We start from the raw sequence: 19,365 nt of genomic DNA, 5'->3' as shown, positions 1-19,365 counted from the left end.
TTTCACCATCAAATGGTCAACACGTGTCTAAGACTCCAAAACTGCTATAACCCTTCATTTGGCCTAATTAGGAGTCAGGCTTAACCTTTAATTGTTTGGAGGAAGCAAGATTTGGAGAGTAGATTTACTTTGGAGATACAAGATGTATCTGTGTGAAAAGAGAAAATTCATAACCTTTATTTAAAAAAAAATCTTTTCTGCTGCTTGGCGGGATCTGCATTTGGCAGCAAGGACAAAGGGGAGGGTTTGGTTGCTACCCAAAAGGCACAGTGAGAGGAGAAGGAGCTTGTGTGGAAGCTAAGTGAGTTTTGTTCAAAAGCCAAGAACTATTGGCTTGTCATTTAGACAGGAATCAGAAGTGAAATGTTTGGTCCTGATGAGGACAGAGATCGAGAGAGTGGCCTTGGGATGGGGCAGGACTTGCCGGGGTTGGATCAAGGTGGACCAGAACTATAGTCCGCCCCCCTTTGGAGGGGGCAGTGGTGGGGTGGCGGACAAGCAGGAAAGGCAGGAGAAAGGGGTGCTGTCTTTGGGTTATTGCCATGAGGGATTTGGCCCAGACTCAGCAGTTAGATTAAGTTTCCGAAAGCACATTCCTGAGCAGAATGGGGGCTGTGTTTGGCTGGCTGGCTGATGTACAAGGGAGACAGAACTGTAGAAATGATTCTGGAAGGCCTGGTCTGCATTTTGCAGCAAGGCTGGGCCTCGGTGTGCTGGTAGGCATGTACACGTGTACTCACACTTGCCCGCCACGCGTGTAAGGCCAGCTCTGCTCTTACGCCGGCAAGCCGATGTCGTTTGTCCCACTGGGCCCGGTGCACATTAGTGAGCCCCTGGAGGTTACTGGGGGCTGTTGATTTGGCTGAGGATTCAGGGGCGAAGGAGGTCTTTGGCCAAAGCTCCCTGCTGGTCCAGATCGCTTTTACTTAGCTGTGAAGGGCTGGGGACTTTTGGATTTTTCTCCTCACTCTGGCATCAGCTTCCGGTCTTCCCATCTGCAGAGGCTGACCCGGGGACCCCACGTTGTCCCCATCATATAGTCCCCACTTTTTTTCTCTCTCCAATCTCACCATGCTCCTTTTCCCTCTGTTCTGATTCAGCCTTTGGTTGGTGCTCAGCACTGTAGCACTGCACTGCACTGTCCTCCCGTTGTTCATCAGTTTGCTCAAGCGGGCCCAGTAACGTCTCCATTGGAGACTTTGTTGTTACTGTGTTTGGCATATCGAATACGTCACGGGGAGCTTGTTCAGGCTTTGCCGTGCAGGTGAGATACTCTCGGAATTGAACCCCGCTCGGCTGGGCCGGCCGCACGCAAGGCAAACGCCCTACTGCTGTGCTGTGGCTCCAAATAAAATATAAAATGATAAGCTAAATCAGTCAACAAGTCCAGCAAAAATAGCAACAGAAATGGCTGTTCTTCCAATTTTTTTTTTACATTTTAGTAAATGCCATCCTACAAAAGTAGAGCACTATTCATTGTGTATATTCAAAAAATAAAATACGAAAGGCCTCGCGGCTCTCTCACCCTGTGTTCAGTGGTCTCTGCTGCTTCTCCCACCCTAGGGAGGTTGACAGTGAAGGGAGGAAGAAGGAGGGAATGAGGGCCAGGCTGGTCGGTATCAGTTACAGTTTATTCCAACCTCTCCATTCTCCTCTTCTTCTCCTTCTGCTTCTCTCTCTCTGGATCCCCCAATGCTCAGCACAGAATAGCAACAGTGTGAAAATCAGAGCTGACGTACAATGTGAAAATCCACTTTCGAACCCTTAACTCAAGTCAGCAACATTCAAATAAACTCTTAGTTTTCAAATTTTTCAATTAAAAATTTTTTTCACTTTTTTTTTTGGTTTGATTGTTTTGGGGCCACACCTGACTGTGCAGGCTTACTCCAGGATTTGCACTCAGATTTCACTCCTGCCTGGTTTGGGGGACCATTGGGGGTGTCAAGGATCACACCTGGGTTGGCTATATGCATGGCAAGGCCCTGCCACTATTCTTTCTCTCTCTCTCTCTCTCTCTCTCTCTCTCTCTCTCTCTGGTCCTTTTACTTTTTTGATTCATTCTTTCTCCCCACTGTCCTCTCATCCTAGGTCCCAGTCACAGCTGGAGATGAGAAAGATGGAAGCGGGGTAGCAATTCCATACCTGGGGATTTCCTGTCTAAACTAAAGGGAAATCTTACACTGACAGGACATGTAATGCTTCCTTGAGGCCTTGAAGCACTGTGATCATGAATGAACTTCAGAATTGTCCGCTCTCTGGCTTCAGAGAGCAGAAAGTGAGGTAGCTGACAGGAAACAAAGGCAGCCGTCTCTGTGACTGTGTCTTTGAGGAGAGGTCAGACTTTTTCAGTGGACCTTTATTTTCTTACTTCCACAATGAACAAAAGCAAGAGTCAAACTAGTATAATGGCAGAAATAAAATTCTCTCAAGATCTGGGCTTATGGCATGGAATGAAGGCACCTGGTCTGGTGCCTCACACCACATGACCCCCAGAGCAGCCCTGGAGGTCCCGAAGAACCACTTGGGCGCCCCAGGTGATCCCTGGCACCAGAGGGCCTGAGAAGCTTCTCATCGGGCTTTCATTGACTGGCAAGGATCACTGTAAGGGGGGCTTTCCCATCTAGAGAGATAGTTGAATGGCTAAATTTGTGCTTTGCAAGAGGTCCTGGTTCTATTCCTGGCACCTCGTGGTGCCTGAAGCAATCCATGAGCACTGAGTTAGGAGTATTCCCTGAGTGCTGCTGGCTGTGGTTCAGAAATAAAATGGTTTGGGGTTCTGAAGAGTTGGATCAGGGGGTTAGAGCACATGCTTGACCCATGTAGCCCATAGTCTCCTCACACCACTGTGCAACACTGCCATCCTTACACCGCTGAGCAACGCTGTCAGCAGCATCCCGGGAGCACCAGCAGGTGTGGCGCAGAATGACAGATCTCCTGGGTTTTGACTCTGTCACTGATGGTTTATTTGACTTTGGTACAAATTCCTGATAGCCACCACTGTAAAACAAGCTCAGTAGTAATCATTGCGTCATCTGTCTTCTGGAAGCTCTTGGGATTCAAATGAGACAATATGTGATAGGAATATTTTGAAGCCTTTTTATAAATTCTGGGTGAATTTCTTCACCCACCTGGTTAAGAAACACTTGTGGAGCATTCGGTTGCAGGCAGGTTGGGGCGCCGTGTCCAACTAAGTGCTCCCCAGCTGCATTCTAGGGCATCGCTTAGGAAGACAGACGCAACCAAACCTAGCCAGAGCTAACAGAGCAGTTTTTCTGGCAGAGAAAAGTCACCTGTGTCCTGTGAACAGCTCCCTGGTGGTACCTGTATTAACCAAATCCCCACCTCCCTGGCACCTCAGGGGGCCCCCCACTGTATTGGATGCTATCGGTGTTGTCCTCAGAACTGCCATCTAGGTTTGGTTGGCTCTCTGATGTGTGAAGATTCAAGCAGATGGTCGTTGACTCGCGCTAGCAAGCTGTTGCCTACCCTGGCTCTCAGCATGGGGAATTCCATAGACAGAAGCTGTATTTCTCTCTGTTCAGCTCAGCCCTCAACTCTGATTCCCATCAGGAGTTCATGAAATCTTTGAGACTCTGATTTAGAATGATTCTCATTCTGTGCATTAGAATAGACCTTTAAGGACCACTGTTGAAAGACACTTCTTTCTGATTTCTAGCTTCCCTTCTCCCTCTGTTAGTGTTCTCCAAAGAAGCGGAATTAGATATCTATTCATCTATCTAAAATCGGGGGCTGAGGGGGAAGACATATGATTATAATGAGAGAAGGGGAGGGGAAAGGAGAGGAAAGGAAGTCAGATTTATCTTCAAGAACTAGTTCACATGATTATAGAGGTGGGCAAGTTCAGATTCTGTCGCACAAGCCAGCAGGCTGAATGAAGACTGATGAATCTCACTTGGGAAACAGGAAACCGTCTATTTTCTAGTATTGGCAGCAGAGTTCAGTGTTAGCATGTTTGAGGGTTGGTGTCCTGAGAATTGGGGCATGTTCAGAATCTCTAGAAAGACACAGTATGACCTTGTGCCTGTCATTGAGGATCTCAGTCTACTAGGGATGGGGGCTGCAATAAATAAATAAATAAATAAATAAATAAATAAAATAAAATAAAGATAACAAGTTATACCCATGAGCTGCCAAATAGAGATATCAATTAGCCTGAGGTAGCTTAGGCTAACCATGTTTCATTTCAGTTTCCAGGCATTGAAGAACACTCAGGGATAGAACCTAGAAGAAGGTATGTGGGACAACCTTTATACAGAATTTTTTAATTACCTGAGATATTTTCCTAAGACCCACAAAACCACTGAATCAAGCTTTCAGTATTGTGTCTGGTGGGGTTTCCAGGTCAGTTTTGCACTTCCAAAGTAAGTCGAATTTTCACAGTGAGAGATTTCTCTGGTGAGTTCAGTCAGATCTGAAGTCTCACCACCAAATGTTAGTCTCTCTGCAAACTCCACATCCCATTACCTACACCAACATATTTCTCATTGCTTTTCCTTTTAGGATTTGTTTTGTGATAAAGAAAGGGAACCTTATATCTCTTGAAACACAGGGCCTGAAAGTATCACATCCTTGGATCCTTACAGTAAACCCTGGTCTCATTGGCTCAGAATTGCCAATGGGACCCCCTGGCCTATTGAGTACCACTTTGGAGCCAACTCTTCCCCCCCACCAACAAAAAAGAGAAAGAAGGGAAACCTTAGTGACCGTTTTTGAGTGTCATCCCTCTCTCCAGGTTGTTTAGTCAGCCTTTCGCCCCCTTAACAAAAGAATGATGCATTTGCTTCACATGGGTCAAAAAAAAACTTGTTATGGGCCTGGGTGCCAACCTTTTGCTTGGAGATGAGGGGGTGGCAGTAGGTAAAAGAGTTGGGGGAGGAAAAGAACACAGATGACTTCGAGCTACCCCAGGAGAAAAGGAAGTCGGCACCTTTCGAGGCTGCTTGTAAGAGTGCCCATGTGTGAGAGATAGTTACTTCCACACTGAGGAATAGAGTTGGGAAAGGGCTGTGACATTGACCTAGCAGAATTGTTGGATGTTTTGTTTTGCCATTTGGACAAGAAAATTATGGAAAGTAGATCGATCTCAAAGGTGCTGAGCAAGTTGCATCTCTTACTAGGAAATGACTAAGACATGCCTTATAGCTTTAGGCCAAAGATCCATTAATCTTTTATGTTTTTAATTGAAAAATGGGCAGACATGTCCACCTCACGAGGATTTTCCCTGATAGACATTTGAAATCTTCACATGATACTGACAACACTAAAGCCCCTCAGGCTTGGCACAAGCACCCACATTAGGGAGTTCAGGGCATTTTTGCAACCTGAAGTCCTGGGTTTTAATTCTCCATTTAAGAGTGATCTCTGTTCCTTGAAACAAGACCTCAGGTATGCAGTATATCATCTCCTGAGGACATGTTGAGAACTCCGAATCTGTCCCTCCATCTCTGCTTTGCACACACAACCATGTACTCCAGAAGATCCTGTGTACAGAATTTCTAAACTAAGAGCAAAGGGAGGTCCACAAAGTGTGTGCTTAAGCAGTGCAGACTAGAGCCCCAGTGAGCCAGAACAGACTTTGAGGGGTCCTGCGTAGAGATGAGAGGAGCTTGTGTGATACCAGTAGACCCCGTTAAGGAACAGGATGATGCCTCCTAAGATGAAAAAATAATCAGGAGAGCAAGTGAGTGTCTCTGCCACCCCTGTTATTTGAGTGTAGAAAAAGTAAAGGATTTCTCTCTTGACCTTCTTTTGTTGACTTTCAACTGTCTTTGAGAATTGGAGAACTACGAGTCCGCTGGGCAAATGAAACAAACTGTCTGTATCTATGAAAGACTATCATTTAATGGCGAAGAAAATAATGTAAGAAAATTTGGGGGAACAACCTTGTGGAGACAAAAACAGCTTTATTTTTTTGTGGGGAGAATTATGCTTGATTTTTTTAGTGATTGTGCTCCTCTTTTACTTTACAAATGTTTCTTTTTTTTTCTTTTTGGTTCACACCCAGGGATGCACAGGGCTTGCTGCACTCTGCACTCAGGAATTACTCCTGACAGTGCTCAGAGGACTATATGGGATGCTGGGAATCGAACTCGGGTTGGCTGTGTGCAAGGCAAATTCCCTACGCGCTGTCTTATCACTTCAGCCCCGACTTTACAAATATTTCAAGACTCCAGGAACCATAGAATGAAACTCAGGCAGAAATACAACACCTCTCTCTAGCCCCAGCCAACCTTGTCTTTCTCTTGGCACATTTTTCATCCCCCCCTTGTTTGGGAATGCTGCTCCCTTCGGCAACATCTTCCTTTCCATCCCCTTCTAGAAAGTTTTTATCTCTTACAGATCAATACATTTCTTCTCTATTTTTGAGATTTCAAATATGTTCACTGTGGCCCCCACCGATCCTAAAACAGTGCTCCTGCCTGCCTCTCTGTCCCCTCTTTTCTCTGGTCTTTCCTTCTGTGAAAAATTCCTTCTTGCCCCCTCTGGTTTTCAGGTCTGGTGAGATTTCCTTTTATCCACTTCTTTACTCCTTGTCACTCTGCCTGGACGTGAGACCAACACCATTCATCTCAGTGACCCACTGCCTCCCACACGTCAGTCTTTGGTGAATGTGTAGCAAGAGGGTCACTATATCACTGTATCACTGCCGTCCCGTTGATTGTTGATTTACTCGAGCGGGCACCAGTAACGTCTCCATTCATCCCAGCCCTGAGATTTTAGTAGCCTCTCCTTACTCATCCGTCCCAACTCTGCCATATTGGAGGCTCTTTCAGGGTCAGGAGAATGGTACTCGTTATTGTAACTGTTTTGGGCATGTCGAATATGTCACGAGTGGCTTGCCAGGCTCTGTCGTACAAGCGGAATACTCTCAGTAGCTTGCCAGGCTCTCCGAGAGGGATGGAGGCTTTTGGGACGACCTCTAATCACTTTTACAGGTGTTCCCAGTCTACTGAATGTAAGCTCTTGGTCGGCTGGCTTGTAACGATCTGCACACTGACAGGCATGCACCTGCCTGCATCTTCTGGGCAGTGCCTGGGACATCTGCAGGCTCAGGTTGCTCTCCTTGAGGTCAATGGAATGAGCCCAAAGGTTGTTGAGCAGCTAACAGAGCAGAACCCCATCATGGAGGGGAGACCAGGCAGTGCGTAGGTGGGTGGGTAGTGGAGGGCCTTGGGCGGCGGGCCCTAGCTCGGGCTCTGGGCTGTAGTAGACAAGATAGGGCGGCACTCCAGAGGCCAGTCCCCTCATCTTCTCCACCATACCCCGCCTCCTCCTCCTGCTTCTCAGCCTCCTGCCGCAGCCCTAGCTACCGTTGGAACAACGGCCCGCTCTCCCCAGGCTGCGGAGGGGGCTAGAGACGGGGATACCTAGAGCTGGGTATCCAAGAGGATACCCAGATAAAATGTGTTGAACGTCTTGAAGATCAAAAATGGCATGTGGAAGTCTAGTCGGTTCTGACTGATCTGGGAAGGAAAGTAGAAAGGGTTGGGCAAGAACTCAGGATCTAAATGGGTTGAGGAAACAAATTCAGAAATTGTTTAGGAGAACTTGCCAGGGCTGATGAGAGAGGATAGGGGCTAAGGACTTGGCCTTACAGGTGGCCATCCCCAGTTTGATGCCCTGACATCACATGGTCCCCTTTTGGACGAGCACATCCAAAGTAACCCCTCGGCACAGAGCCAAAGGTAGCCACTGAACAACCCAAGGTATGACACAAAACAAAACAAAGAATGGAAAAAACAAAGAAGTGATGGCTCCGAAAAAGCGCTTATAAAACATTGAAATGTTTGGAGGAGCCACTGAAACTTCTAGAACCTCTGAAGGGAGGTGAATGAATAGGGCCCCATTTTTCTACCAGACACTGGGTGGGACACTGGCAGTGGTGGTGGGTGCAAACATTAGTAGGCACCATTACTTAGAGAAATATGTAGTTCCAAGCGTGTGGGCAGAAAAAGTGGTACACACTGTGGCCCCCACTAATCCTAGGCCATGGCCCTGCCTGCCTCATCTGCCTAGAATTCTGCCTTTCAGGGCCATGCTGAAGTACTCGCCACCACTCTCCTCTGGGTGCCGTGGCCTCCATTCTCTCTCATCTCTCCTTCTGGTGCAAGCTGCCAGGCCTGCCACAGACTGTGCCAGGATCTGGCTCTGATGAGCCCAGACCACCAGGATTCACATTAATTTTCCCATTGCTAAGTTTATAGTTTATATTTGGTTGATCAGAGAAATATGTATGATGTGGGTTGCTGGCACGTAAATCATTTTTCCTTCGTTTTCAGCGTATTTTTCAAACCATTTCATTCTTTCATCTAGTCCAAGAGCAACTCCCCAGTTCTGCTCACCAGCCCTACCTCACAGCGGCCCTGATGTCAGATCAATGAGATGCTCCACAGACATGCTCGCTCTTCATCTGGTCGCCAGACTCAGTGGAGACGTGGCTCCCATCCTTGACTTGTCTTCGAGGATTAATCATATTTCGGTTCTCTTGTTATGTCCGTAAAAAAATATTTTAATTGGTTCAAGCCAAAAAAAAAAAAATTCCCAACGCATTAGTTCAGTTTGCAACAGATCACGGAACGACATGGCCAGCGAAGTTCTTTCCCTTCTTTCTCCTTCCTCTCCCCACACGTCTCCCTCTCTGCCATCTCCTGCTGACCTTCTGCCTTGACTTTGATCTTCCGTCTTGCTCCCCCTGGCTCTTTCATCACTTCTCCTTCAGCTTTTTCCCACTGTTCAGAGCTGCTGTAAACCCCGTCTCCATGCAAAGCAGAAGAAACACACAATCTAGTGATGAATGCATTTGGCATCTGCAGACAGGAGGTTTCCCCCACTTCCCTCCCCGCCCCCCCCACCACACACACCACCTCATGGAAACCTTTTATTTAAATCAAAGAAAGCAAGGCCTTGTTTTCATCAGAAAGTGTGCTCGAGGAATGTTATGTCATGTTTCTGTGGCTGTCAGGAGAAAACTTTGGAGCCAAAATTATGTCTGCAGTTGAACAGACAAGGGGGAGAAAAATCTCAAAGACGGCAAACATATTTATCTGCTCTCCCAGCCTGTGAAGAGAGGGCAGGGTGCCCGCTGCTGCTGCCCCCAGCTCTTAGCTTCTCTGTCCAGGTGACCTGGCTCAGGCCAGTGTCCTGGTGGAGGTGGGGCTGTGGCTCAGGCAGTGTCCTGGTGGAGGTGGTGAGCACAGAATTGGTGTGCCCTGCCTTGTGGGCTGTGTTGCTTTTCCCTGTTAGACTGCGGCTATCTCTGGCTAGACATCCCGTTTGCCTTCGTTGCTCTCCTGAAGTGCCTGGTGTTGCCCACTGTTGGCCAGCTCTGAAATGGCTGAATCTGATGACCTAAGGGATGGTGGTGTCTGAGGGCTGGCTGCTGGCAGTGGTGACCCTCTTGCCCGGTGGGCCAGGCTACCTTGGAGTGAGTGGCAGGATGGTACGGTGGTCAGAGGTTTAGTCACCAGCCCATGTCCCTGGCTTCCGAGAGACCAGTGCATCCTTTCATAAACGGCACGAGGTACCAGGCTCTCCGACCCAAAGGCAGCCCGCTGCCCTCCAGCCTCCATTCTGCCAAGCAAAGCTCTAATCCTCCGCTCACGGTGGGCACGGGAGAGACCCCGCATTGTCAGAGGCCATCAAGCAAGGCGATGACCTGTTCCATCCACAAACCCCACCTCTCTGTCCATCCACAAAGCAGTGAGCCATAGGCTCCCCCTCAGGAAGCCCTAAGTGACCCAGCCCCTCTCACCCCTCTGCCATCTTCCCCGAGAGAACCACAAGCTCAGCAGTCGCAACTGGGGCGAAGTCGTGCTCCGTTTTGTGGCATTAGCCATCTCCGCAGTAAGCCACCGCAAGGACAAGTCGGGGCTTGGAGGCCGGGAGGGCAAAGCAGGAGAACTGTCAGAAACTTGCCGGTGGCTCCAAGGCTGGGAGCCATCCTGGCTGCAGCAGTGCCTGCATGAATGGAACCCGTCCAAACCTCAGCCGATGAGTGCAGGCTTGTCCTGGGGGGTGGGACGGGGCAGACTCCACGTGAGAAATGCCTCTCTGGGCAGAAAGGCCACATGTCCAGGACCTCGTGGAGATGAACCGTGGATAATGGTCCCGCCTCTGCTAAGGGTGCCATTTTACCCCACTTCCTGCCTCAACAGAATTGATTGATTTGATTTGAACTCTGATTTGATCAGAATTGAACTCTGCCGCCTGAGGAAGGACCCTGGGAGACAGACGGGAATGAAGGATCACACTCCCTGGAAGGGATGGCTAGATGGATGGATCACGGTCGGGGCGTTTTGCTAAGGGAACTGGATATGTTCATTCTGTGAACATCGAAGGGGGATTAGCCTCCAATTAAGATCAGATCATTAAATACGGGTATTTAATCCGGAGCTCTAGGAAGCCTTTTAGCACACGAAGCCGTGGTTTAACGGCCAGGGTGCAGGTGTCGAACGGTTGGAAACCACGAGTATAAAGGAAGAATCAAAGCTGAAAGGTGGTGAGAAAGAAATCTGAAAGGCGCTCAAGATAAAACTTGTCAATGTGTAATTTCAAGAGCCGTGGCAGCGAAGCGGTCACGCCCACGGGCCTCTCCACGGCTCTCTGCCTCCTCCCCCATGGCTGAGGAGGGCCCTGACCACCTGGAGGGAACAGAGTACATCACCACTTGTATTCCAACAAGTTGAGTGTGTTTGGGATCCTCCTGGAGTCGGGGGTCAGCAAGTTTCTCTTCCCTTCAGAAACCCAGTGCTTGGATGAGTAAGAGCTGGCAGTGCTGTCTGGAGCCTAAACTGTCACGTACTTTCTGATGTTGTAGGACAGATAAAGAGCCGGAAACTCCTAGAGGGACACAAGGATCAGGGCTGCTGGGCTGCTGAGCGTTGTAGAGACAGGAGGAGTGGCCCTGCGGGCACCTGATCAGTGCAGACAGATTCACCCACTAGCCTAGAGAATACATAAAGTGGGGGTCTGGAGAGGCAGCCCAGGGGACTGAAGGAAGGTAAGAGGATTAAGGCTGCAAAAACATTCCTCTGATGGCTTTCTCAAACACACTGGGCAACAGGCAAGGGCAGGTGTCCTGTCAAACCCTGAAACCCGATCCTTCATCCTGCAGGGGAGGCCTGCTAACCCCATTTGTAGTTTCAGGGGCTGCTCCTCAGTCATTCCCAGGGAGACACTCATCAGCCAGGAAACTGGGATTGCAAATAAATTGCTTCCCGTCTCTGCAGTCTTCTTCTCTGGTGGCTGATGAGGATATCATTGATCATGCCATCCCCACCCTCCTTCCCCCCCCCAAAAAAAAAACAGGAAAAGGGGTGCACTGATTTTCAGATCGTTCATCACTTCATCCCTCTGCCTTTGATCCCCTCTTGAAAATCCACTTTCTCTGCTCCAGCAACCAAATCAGGAGCGTTTGTCCAGCGAAGCAACAGCTAAGGCTTAGACTTAAGGGACACAGCGAGGGGACAGGGCCAAGGCTTAGGCGGCTGCCTACTTGTTTTGTAGCCAGTAAAGCCCGCCTGCCAGTCAGTCCTGAGGTAGCTGGACACCCAGCTGGGGTGTCTTGAGTCCTGTCTGCACAGGCTGTTTGGCACATGCTGGCACCAGCGCGGACGGCTGTCTGGCCACATGGCTGACCCAGGCCCCGCGTCTTGCCGCCCCCACTGCAGAGCCTCCTGTCTGCTGCTGAGCAGTCGTCAAAGGGTGCAGAGGAAGCCAAGAGGGGCTTACGGGACACAGTGTTTTCTTGTCTTGGGTCGGTGAGGCGGGTGCGGGAAGGGGTGCCTGCTCCGTGCCTGGATAAGCCCTCAATTACAGCAGGGCAGGCGCCCCGGGCCATTGAGATGGAGAAGGGGTTCTGGTGCCAAACTCCTTTCAGTTGCTCACATCTTTCTTACCAAATGATCTGCTCGGTTTAAGTATATATATTCTTGCTTGGGGCGAATTTACTTGGAATGAGGTAAAGAGAAGGCGGAGGGGTGGGGCGGGGGCTGGGGGAGAGGCAACAGCTCTCTATTGGAGCATGGAAGAGTGCTTCTTGGTGACTGAGGTATTTTTCCAGTCGTCCCTGAGCTCACAATAGCTCGCTGCTCCCTTTGTGGGAGAGTCCTGACTTGGCAGGTACACAGTGCCCTGTGCCAGGGGGAGGACTGAGGCCTTCACATGGTTTCAATTCATTGCTTTTGAGAAGTAGTTAGCAACATTTTTGTGCAACATGCAGATGCAGCCTGCCTTCTTCCACAAGCCCCACTCTTATTTTCTCTGAAAGCAAAGGTGGGTGCTCACTTGGCCGAGAGGCTCCATCGCAACGGGGCTACATACATTGTGAAAGCCACTGAGAAATGAAAAGGTGAAGTTCCTTGTTCAGACATTATTACGAATTTCAGGATGGTGTCCTCAGAACCCAGTCACAAGTGCTGGCCCCTTCGAATGCTTCCCCGTGAAGTTGACGTGGGCATCACCCTCTAAACTATGCATCAAGTAAGCAGAGATTTAGAGACCATTTGGTCTATGCTGAATCCTGTGCAGTGTGGGGTTTGGAATTAGGGTCAGGGGACACAGTGTAAAATTCTTAGGCTGTCCTCCAGCAATTTTCCGTTTTACTAGGGCCTGCGCTCTCACAAAACGAATCGTGAGACAAAAGCCAGAAGGCCTCCTACGCACCCAAAGGTAACAATCCGTGAGAGAGCTCGCGGCAACACCTGTGCATCAGTTTTTCCAACCTGGAAAGTAAAATAGGGCAACAGAGATGAATCAGGAAGAAGTCTCTCAGTTTTGTCACACCAACCTACTCCAGAAGTAGCGTGCACTTCTTTATTCTTTTCTTTAAAAGAATTATGAGGCACTGTGATGTTGACGGTAATGCTGCCAGTTTCCAGCACCACACCTGGCACCAGTGTCATTGTCGTTGTCCTTCCACAATTTCCCCAAATCACCTGCCCCCCCTTAGCAAACTCACTTCTGTAAGTGGACTTTCAGGGTCTGGGATCATCAGGTGTTTTTTTTTTGTTTGTTTGTTTGTCTTATTTCTCTACTGTTTCTCTTTATAGTTTGCATCTGTAGGGCTGGAGAGAGAGCTCACTGGACTGCTTTGTATGCAGGATGGCGTGGCTTTGATCCTTGGCATGAAATCCCTGGAGCACAGTGGGAGATTTCCCCCAAGAGCAATGCCAGGAGTAGCCCTTGAGCACTGCCAGGCAGGCCCCTAAATAAAATAAAATAAACTAGACATGTGAGAGTGATCATTCTGTATTTGTCTGTATTTGTCCCTCTCCTTTGGACTCACTTGACATGTTATCCTCTGGCTCCATTTACATAGTAGTGAGCTACACAATTTCATCTTTTCTTCCAGCCCCGTTGAATTGCATCATGTGCATATAACACCGTTTCTTTATTCACTCATTTGTTCTTGGGCACTTGGGTTGTTTCCAGACTTTGGCTGTTGTAAATAGTGCTGCTGTGAATGTAAGAATGCAAATATCTCTTCAAATTAACATTTGGCGACTCATGTGGTAGGCTCCAAAAAGTGGAATTGCTGGATCGTCGATGTCTCAGCTCAACTTTTAGTTTTAAGAGAATTGTCCATAAATTTTCCACAGAAGCCAAGCCAGATATATTCCCACCAGCTCTGGATGATACTTTCTTTTCCCCTTCATCCCTCCAGAACTGGTGTTTCTGTTACTTTCGATGTATGCCACCCGCACTGGTTTCAGGTGTAATCTCATTGTTTTAATTAATGTTTCCCTGAGAATCAGTATAGAGCACTTTTTTATATGCCCTTTTCATATTCAGATGGCCAGTGTGTGTCTTCATTGAAAATGTACCTGTTTTATTTTTCATTCAGTTTTAAATGGGATTGGTTGTTGGTTTTTTTTTTTTTTTTTGCTTTTGAATTTTATATATTTTGACTATTATCCCTTTCCAACCAGTCCATGGGTGTCTCTGTTCTGGTCATCATTTCTTTCACAGAAGCATGGATTTCTTACTCTTTGGTTATTAAGTCTAAGATCACCTGTGTTTCAGTGGCTCCAGAAGTAATCTCTTAGGCAACATTCTAATTTCAAAATAGCCACACTAAGATATAAGGTTGGGCATAAGATATTTATTGTGCTAGACTCTTGTCCTTGAGCTCACAGTGCAGACCAAATTCAACTAGGAAATTTAAGTTTATAGGCAGCATAAAGGGCTTCTGATTCCCAATTTGAGGGCCCAGCTTCCAAGATACTAATTCAGTTAGTGAGCATATATTGAGCATCTGTTTAGGCCAGGACCTGCGTTAGATGTAAGCAACACATTGATGAATGAGTCTTGGTCCCTGCCCCTTAAAGATTCAATTTTTCCTATTGTAATCAAAGAAATAGTGATCCTGCCATAAAAGAAAAAGGCTTTCCTAGTCTGACCTAGCTCAGCTAAGATATTCTAGAAATTTCCATGAGGAAACCTCCTGACCTTACCAAGTGTCTTGATCACCAGGCTCTCCTCTGGTGACAATAGTTTGTTTTTGGTAATTACTCTTTGTCTTCTGTGAGAAACTTGATGCTCTTCTTCCTTGCATCTTTCTTCAGGGCTTCAGTGGAAACAACAATATAGGCAGGTGGAATCTTGCAGAGGAATTGGAGTAGCTCTGATGGTATCACTTCCAAGAGCAGAGCAGAATTTGATGTGCTCAGCAGAGAGGCTGCCCCCAGGGCTTTCTAAGTGACTGTAAAGAGTGTCTGAGTAAATGTTTTCATCTCCCTTATCTTATTCTCCATTCATTTTGCTTCCTGCCTTAAATTAAATTCAGCTACGGTCCTGAAAACCAATTTTTGAATGTGGTTTCTGTTGCACAAATGGCCCCTGTTTGGTGTATGCAACCCTGGGATTTGGCTCCTGTTTGGAATGTTGGACGGTTTGGGAAACTTCCTGCCCTTGTTCCAGATGGCTCTGTCTCTCCCAGCTTAGACCCCGGTTCTCGTGTTGGCGAGCCACGTTAGGAAAGACAGCCACCATGTGAGACCGCGGCCAGGTGTCAGAACCCTCAGCCCCCCCTCATTCTACGGCCATGTAAGCAGGCAGGAGAGGCTCCTCTTTGCCCTAGAACCCCCCTGAGCAGCCCCAGACCTGAGAAAGGATTAGCCACAGTATGGCACTGAGTTCCTGGGTAGCAGAAACCAGCCTTAGAGTTGTAATCTGGGTTGCTTTGTGTTTGATTTTGGGGGAGGAGGGTAAACATAACCAGCTGTACTCAGGCCTTACTCCTGGCTCTGTGCTCACTCTTGGCAAGGCTGGGGATATCATATAGGGTGCTAGAGATTGAACTCAGTTTGTTCCTGTGCAAGGCAAGCCCCCTGCCTGTAACACTACCGCTCCAGCCCTTGGTTGGAAATGAGTGGGATCCAGGATCAATAGCTTTTCTCTGTGGATTCTTTAAAGAAACTGGAAATTTCTGATTGTACTAGGGAAAAGAACTCAGCCTTCTCTTTCCTTGTTCACTCGAGTGTCTGTCCAGGGGCTGACCTGTGTCAGGACATTTGCATGTTAACCGTGACCCATGTTGGGTTCCATCAGATTGAGGGCCTGGCCAACTTGCCCCTGGGTCTCTGGAAGAGAGGAGACTGGGCCGGGCAGGTACCCTCATCACAGGTACCTCCGAGGAAGTCATCCATGCCTCCCTGTTCAGCTCGTACTGTCCCCACTGAACTCCCATGCAGTGATGGAGGATCTCATATTCCATGCTGTGATCTCCAAGAGCCAAGAGGAGGCTGGAGGAGGGACTTGGAGCACCCCTGAAGAATCCTGCCTGACACCGGGCTCAAGTGCCCCGTGTGGTGCTGCTTTGCCTCTCTGGACACCCATCAGGCACCTTCCCTCTCTCCACAGACCTCCAGGACTTCAAACTGGACGTGCAGCACGTGATTGAAGTAGACGAGGGGAACACGGCTGTCATAGCCTGCCACCTTCCCGAGAGCCACCCCAAAGCCCAGGTCCGATACAGCGTCAAGCAAGAGTGGCTGGAGGCCTCCCGAGGTGAGTGGGCACTGCAGGGCCCTGAGGCCGCTTAGGGAGCTGCTATTCCTCTTTCTGCGTCCCCTCTGCTGTCTTCTGTCTTGCTGCTTAGCCCTGTGGGGGAGATGGAGTGGGAGGGGGGGGGATTGGCCACCCTTGTGAAAGTCCCTGTCCTGAAGAATTTCACTGGCAAACCCAGCTGTCCTGGACCTGTGGGGCTCCCCAGAGGTGGGTGCCCTTACCCACACAGAGAGCCGTCTTTTATTTATTTATTTATTTATTTATTTTTGGGTCACGCCCAGCGATGCACAGGGGTTTACTCCTGGCTCTGTAATCAGGAATTACTCCTGGCGGTGCTCGAGGGACCACATGGGATGCTGGAAATCAAACCCAGGTCGGCCGTGTGCAAAGCAAACGCTCTATCTGCTATACTATCACTCCAGTCCCGAGAGCCGTCTTTTAAGGGAAACTAAGTTTCTCCCTCCAGTCCTCTTCCCAGTAAGGCAGCGATTCCAGCTTTCACAGTCGTACTAGGGGACATGGCAGGCAGCCCGGGGAAGGCCATGCCGTGGAGCCTGCAAGCAGGGGGGTCAATAGAACTGTCTTACTTCTACCCTCAGCTGACCCTGAGCTCCGGGCCAAGGAGACCCGGCTGACTCGTCTGGATCTCACAACTGACAATGAATCCCTTTCCTCATAACCAAAGATTTCTAATACTATATTAGATGTACTGACTTTTTCTAATGGAAAAAGGACAAAACAGTATAGAAGAATGGGACTTTGATGGATGGGTGGGCATGGCGAGGAACACTGTACACCTAAAACATGGAAACATTACGGTCCTGTAAATAGTGTTGTCTTCAGAACATTTTTGAAAAGTACAGAAAAAAATTTTGAAAGGGCCAAACACCAAAGCTTACCCCTGAGAAGTAACTGGAGACTGAGAGAGAAAGAGCCTGGATCCCACCATGCCTTGGGGGGGACTTGTCCATCCCGCACTGACCGTCTGGCCTTGCGCCCACAGCTCACGGCAGCAGGTACCCCCTGACTCCGCAGACCTGGAAAACAGGGACCCCAGGTCTTGCAGGCCAGGCACTGACCACTGACCGCTTCTGAGTGCTGGGCTGTGCTTGCCTGCAAGCTCCATCCTACCAGTCACTAAATCACGAGGGTATCCGTAATCTGCACGGCTGTCTCCTATTTAAGAGTCTGAACATGCAGGCCAAAGAGAGTACAGTGGGCAGGGAGCTTGCTTTGCACGTGGCCAACCAAGTTCTACTACCAGCGTCCCATATGGTTCCTCGAGCCTGCCAGGAGTGATTCCTCAGGGCAGTGCCAGGAGGAAGCCCTGAGCACGGCCAGGTGTGGCTACAAAAAAAAAAACACCATGAATAAGAGAATCTGAATGCAGACCTGAAGCCCCTCTGCCTTACCCCTCACCGCAGCATTCCTGCATGCAGAAGCAGACAGAGCCTCGTATAAGATAGTGATACAGAGGAAAGCTTTCAGTGGAGAGGGCAGCGGTGGAAAGCCAGAATATTCCTCTCTGGTTGCAGAATTCTTTGAGTCACGTGCTTCAGAGATGTGACTGCAGTGAAGACGCCTGGGAGTTCTGTAGTCCGTTTTCTCCTGCCTTGGGGCTTGTAAAAGGGCTTGCATCACCTCGTGGTGTGTGTGTGTGTGTGTGTGTGTGTGTGTGTGTGTGTGATGCATGCAGCATGCTCATGTGCAGGCATTCTGGGAATGGGCCACTCCGTCCTTATGGTGGCCTGTGGGCTGACAGTCCTGTCGCCATTTGACAAATGAGGGAACAGAATCAGAGATGCTGACGACCTTACCCAAAGTCACAAGGCACCTGCACATTCAGAGCTTGAGGCCAGGGCTGGCTGACCCCAATGCCACTTCCTAAAAGGGTCGCACCAGACCTCTGTGCTGATGTGGTGTCCGTGACTGTGCATCAGCTGGTTGTTTAGCTGCTCAGTTGGTTTGTTTTTGTCCCTGATAATTTTGCCCCGAGATCAGATGAGATCGGGCACGTTCAGGGTGATATGACGAGCAATAGCACAGCAGTAGGGCATTTGCCTTGTGTGCAACCGGCCTGGCCGAGCCGGGTTCTGTTCCTCTGCCCCTCTTGGAGAGCCCGACAAGCTACCAAGAGTATCTCGCCCGCTCGGCGAAGCCTGGCAAGCTACCCGTGACGTATTCAGTATGCCAAACACAGCAACAAGTCCCACGATGGAGACGTTCCTGGGCCCGCTCGAGCAAATCAATGAACAACGGGAGGACAGTGACAGTGACAATTTTGCCCCAGGTAGTAGTATAAGGTTGGATGGAGGAGAACAGGTTTTTGGTGTGGGCTAATTGGGACTAAAATTTAGGGTCACACACACACACACACACACACACACACACACACACACACACACGCTAAGTGCTGCTGCATTCTGGGGCCAGACCCATCCCTTGTGTCTTGTCCTGTCCTCAGGTAACTACTTGATCATGCCATCAGGGAATCTTCAAATCGTGAACGCCAGCCAGGAGGACGAGGGGATGTACAAGTGTGCTGCCTACAACCCAGTGACCCAGGAAGTAAAAACTTCGGGCTCCAGCGATCGGCTGCGAGTGCGCCGTAAGGAGCGGGGGGTACCCGGCTGCAAGGGATGGGGGGACTCTGGGGCCAGCTCTGGATCTGAGCTCCCTGGGGACTGGAGTGATAGCACAGTGGGTAGGGCATTTGCCTTGCACGCGGCCGACCCGGGTTCAATTCCCAGCATCCCATATGGTCCCTCAAGCACCGCTAGGAGTAATTCCTGAGTGCAGAGCCAGGAGTAACACCTGAGCATCGTTGGGTATGACCCAAAAAGCAAAATGAAAAAAAAAATGTGTGCTGGATCTGAGCTCCCAGAAGAGGAGCACGGAGGAGGCTCGGCCCAAGGGACCTCCCTTGGAGGCACCCCTTCCTCCTTCACTGTGTTGCCCTCAGGGGTGGGTTCCTTTGCAAGGGATCTCTTGCACAGAGGCCCATGGCTGGGGCTTGGGAGCCACAGACTGGTCCCTTGTCTCTAGACCTACTGAACAAGCCGGGAAAATCACCAGCAACTTTAAGGGTCTCTCTGCGCACACCGCATCCTGGTCTGGTGCCCCCATGGCGCTGCCCGCACCTGTGTTGCCAGTCATGCTTGCCCTCCCTTCTGCTCCTCTGCCCTCTTCTTTCCGTCTCTACACAAGGTCTCTGGTGCCCATCGGGAAGGCAGGACCCAGGGGGATTAAGTCACTTGTCCCACTTTGTTGAGGTTGTAAGCTCCTCCAGGACAGTTTGATTCCAAATCCCTCCCGTCCAAGGGCCATCTTGAGCCA

At 49.4% G+C, this 19,365-nt stretch overlaps 1 protein-coding gene across 2 annotated transcripts in view; it reads left to right on the top strand.

Moving 5' to 3' along the window:
• Positions 1-19,365, top strand: part of BOC (BOC cell adhesion associated, oncogene regulated) — a 42,469-nt gene that overhangs the window by 4,733 nt on the left and 18,371 nt on the right. For both annotated transcript variants that reach the window (XM_056109245.1, XM_056109244.1), the window contains exons 3-4: positions 15,883-16,029; positions 18,494-18,637. In XM_056109245.1, coding sequence (XP_055965220.1) covers positions 15,883-16,029; positions 18,494-18,637 — 291 coding nt within the window. The remainder of the gene's footprint in view (positions 1-15,882; positions 16,030-18,493; positions 18,638-19,365) is intronic.

Source organism: Sorex fumeus, unplaced genomic scaffold (assembly GCF_029834395.1).
Source record: "Sorex fumeus unplaced genomic scaffold, SorFum_2.1 ptg000265l, whole genome shotgun sequence".
Classification (NCBI taxonomy): Eukaryota; Metazoa; Chordata; class Mammalia; order Eulipotyphla; family Soricidae; genus Sorex; species Sorex fumeus.
This window is presented reverse-complemented; position numbering and strand designations above follow the sequence as displayed.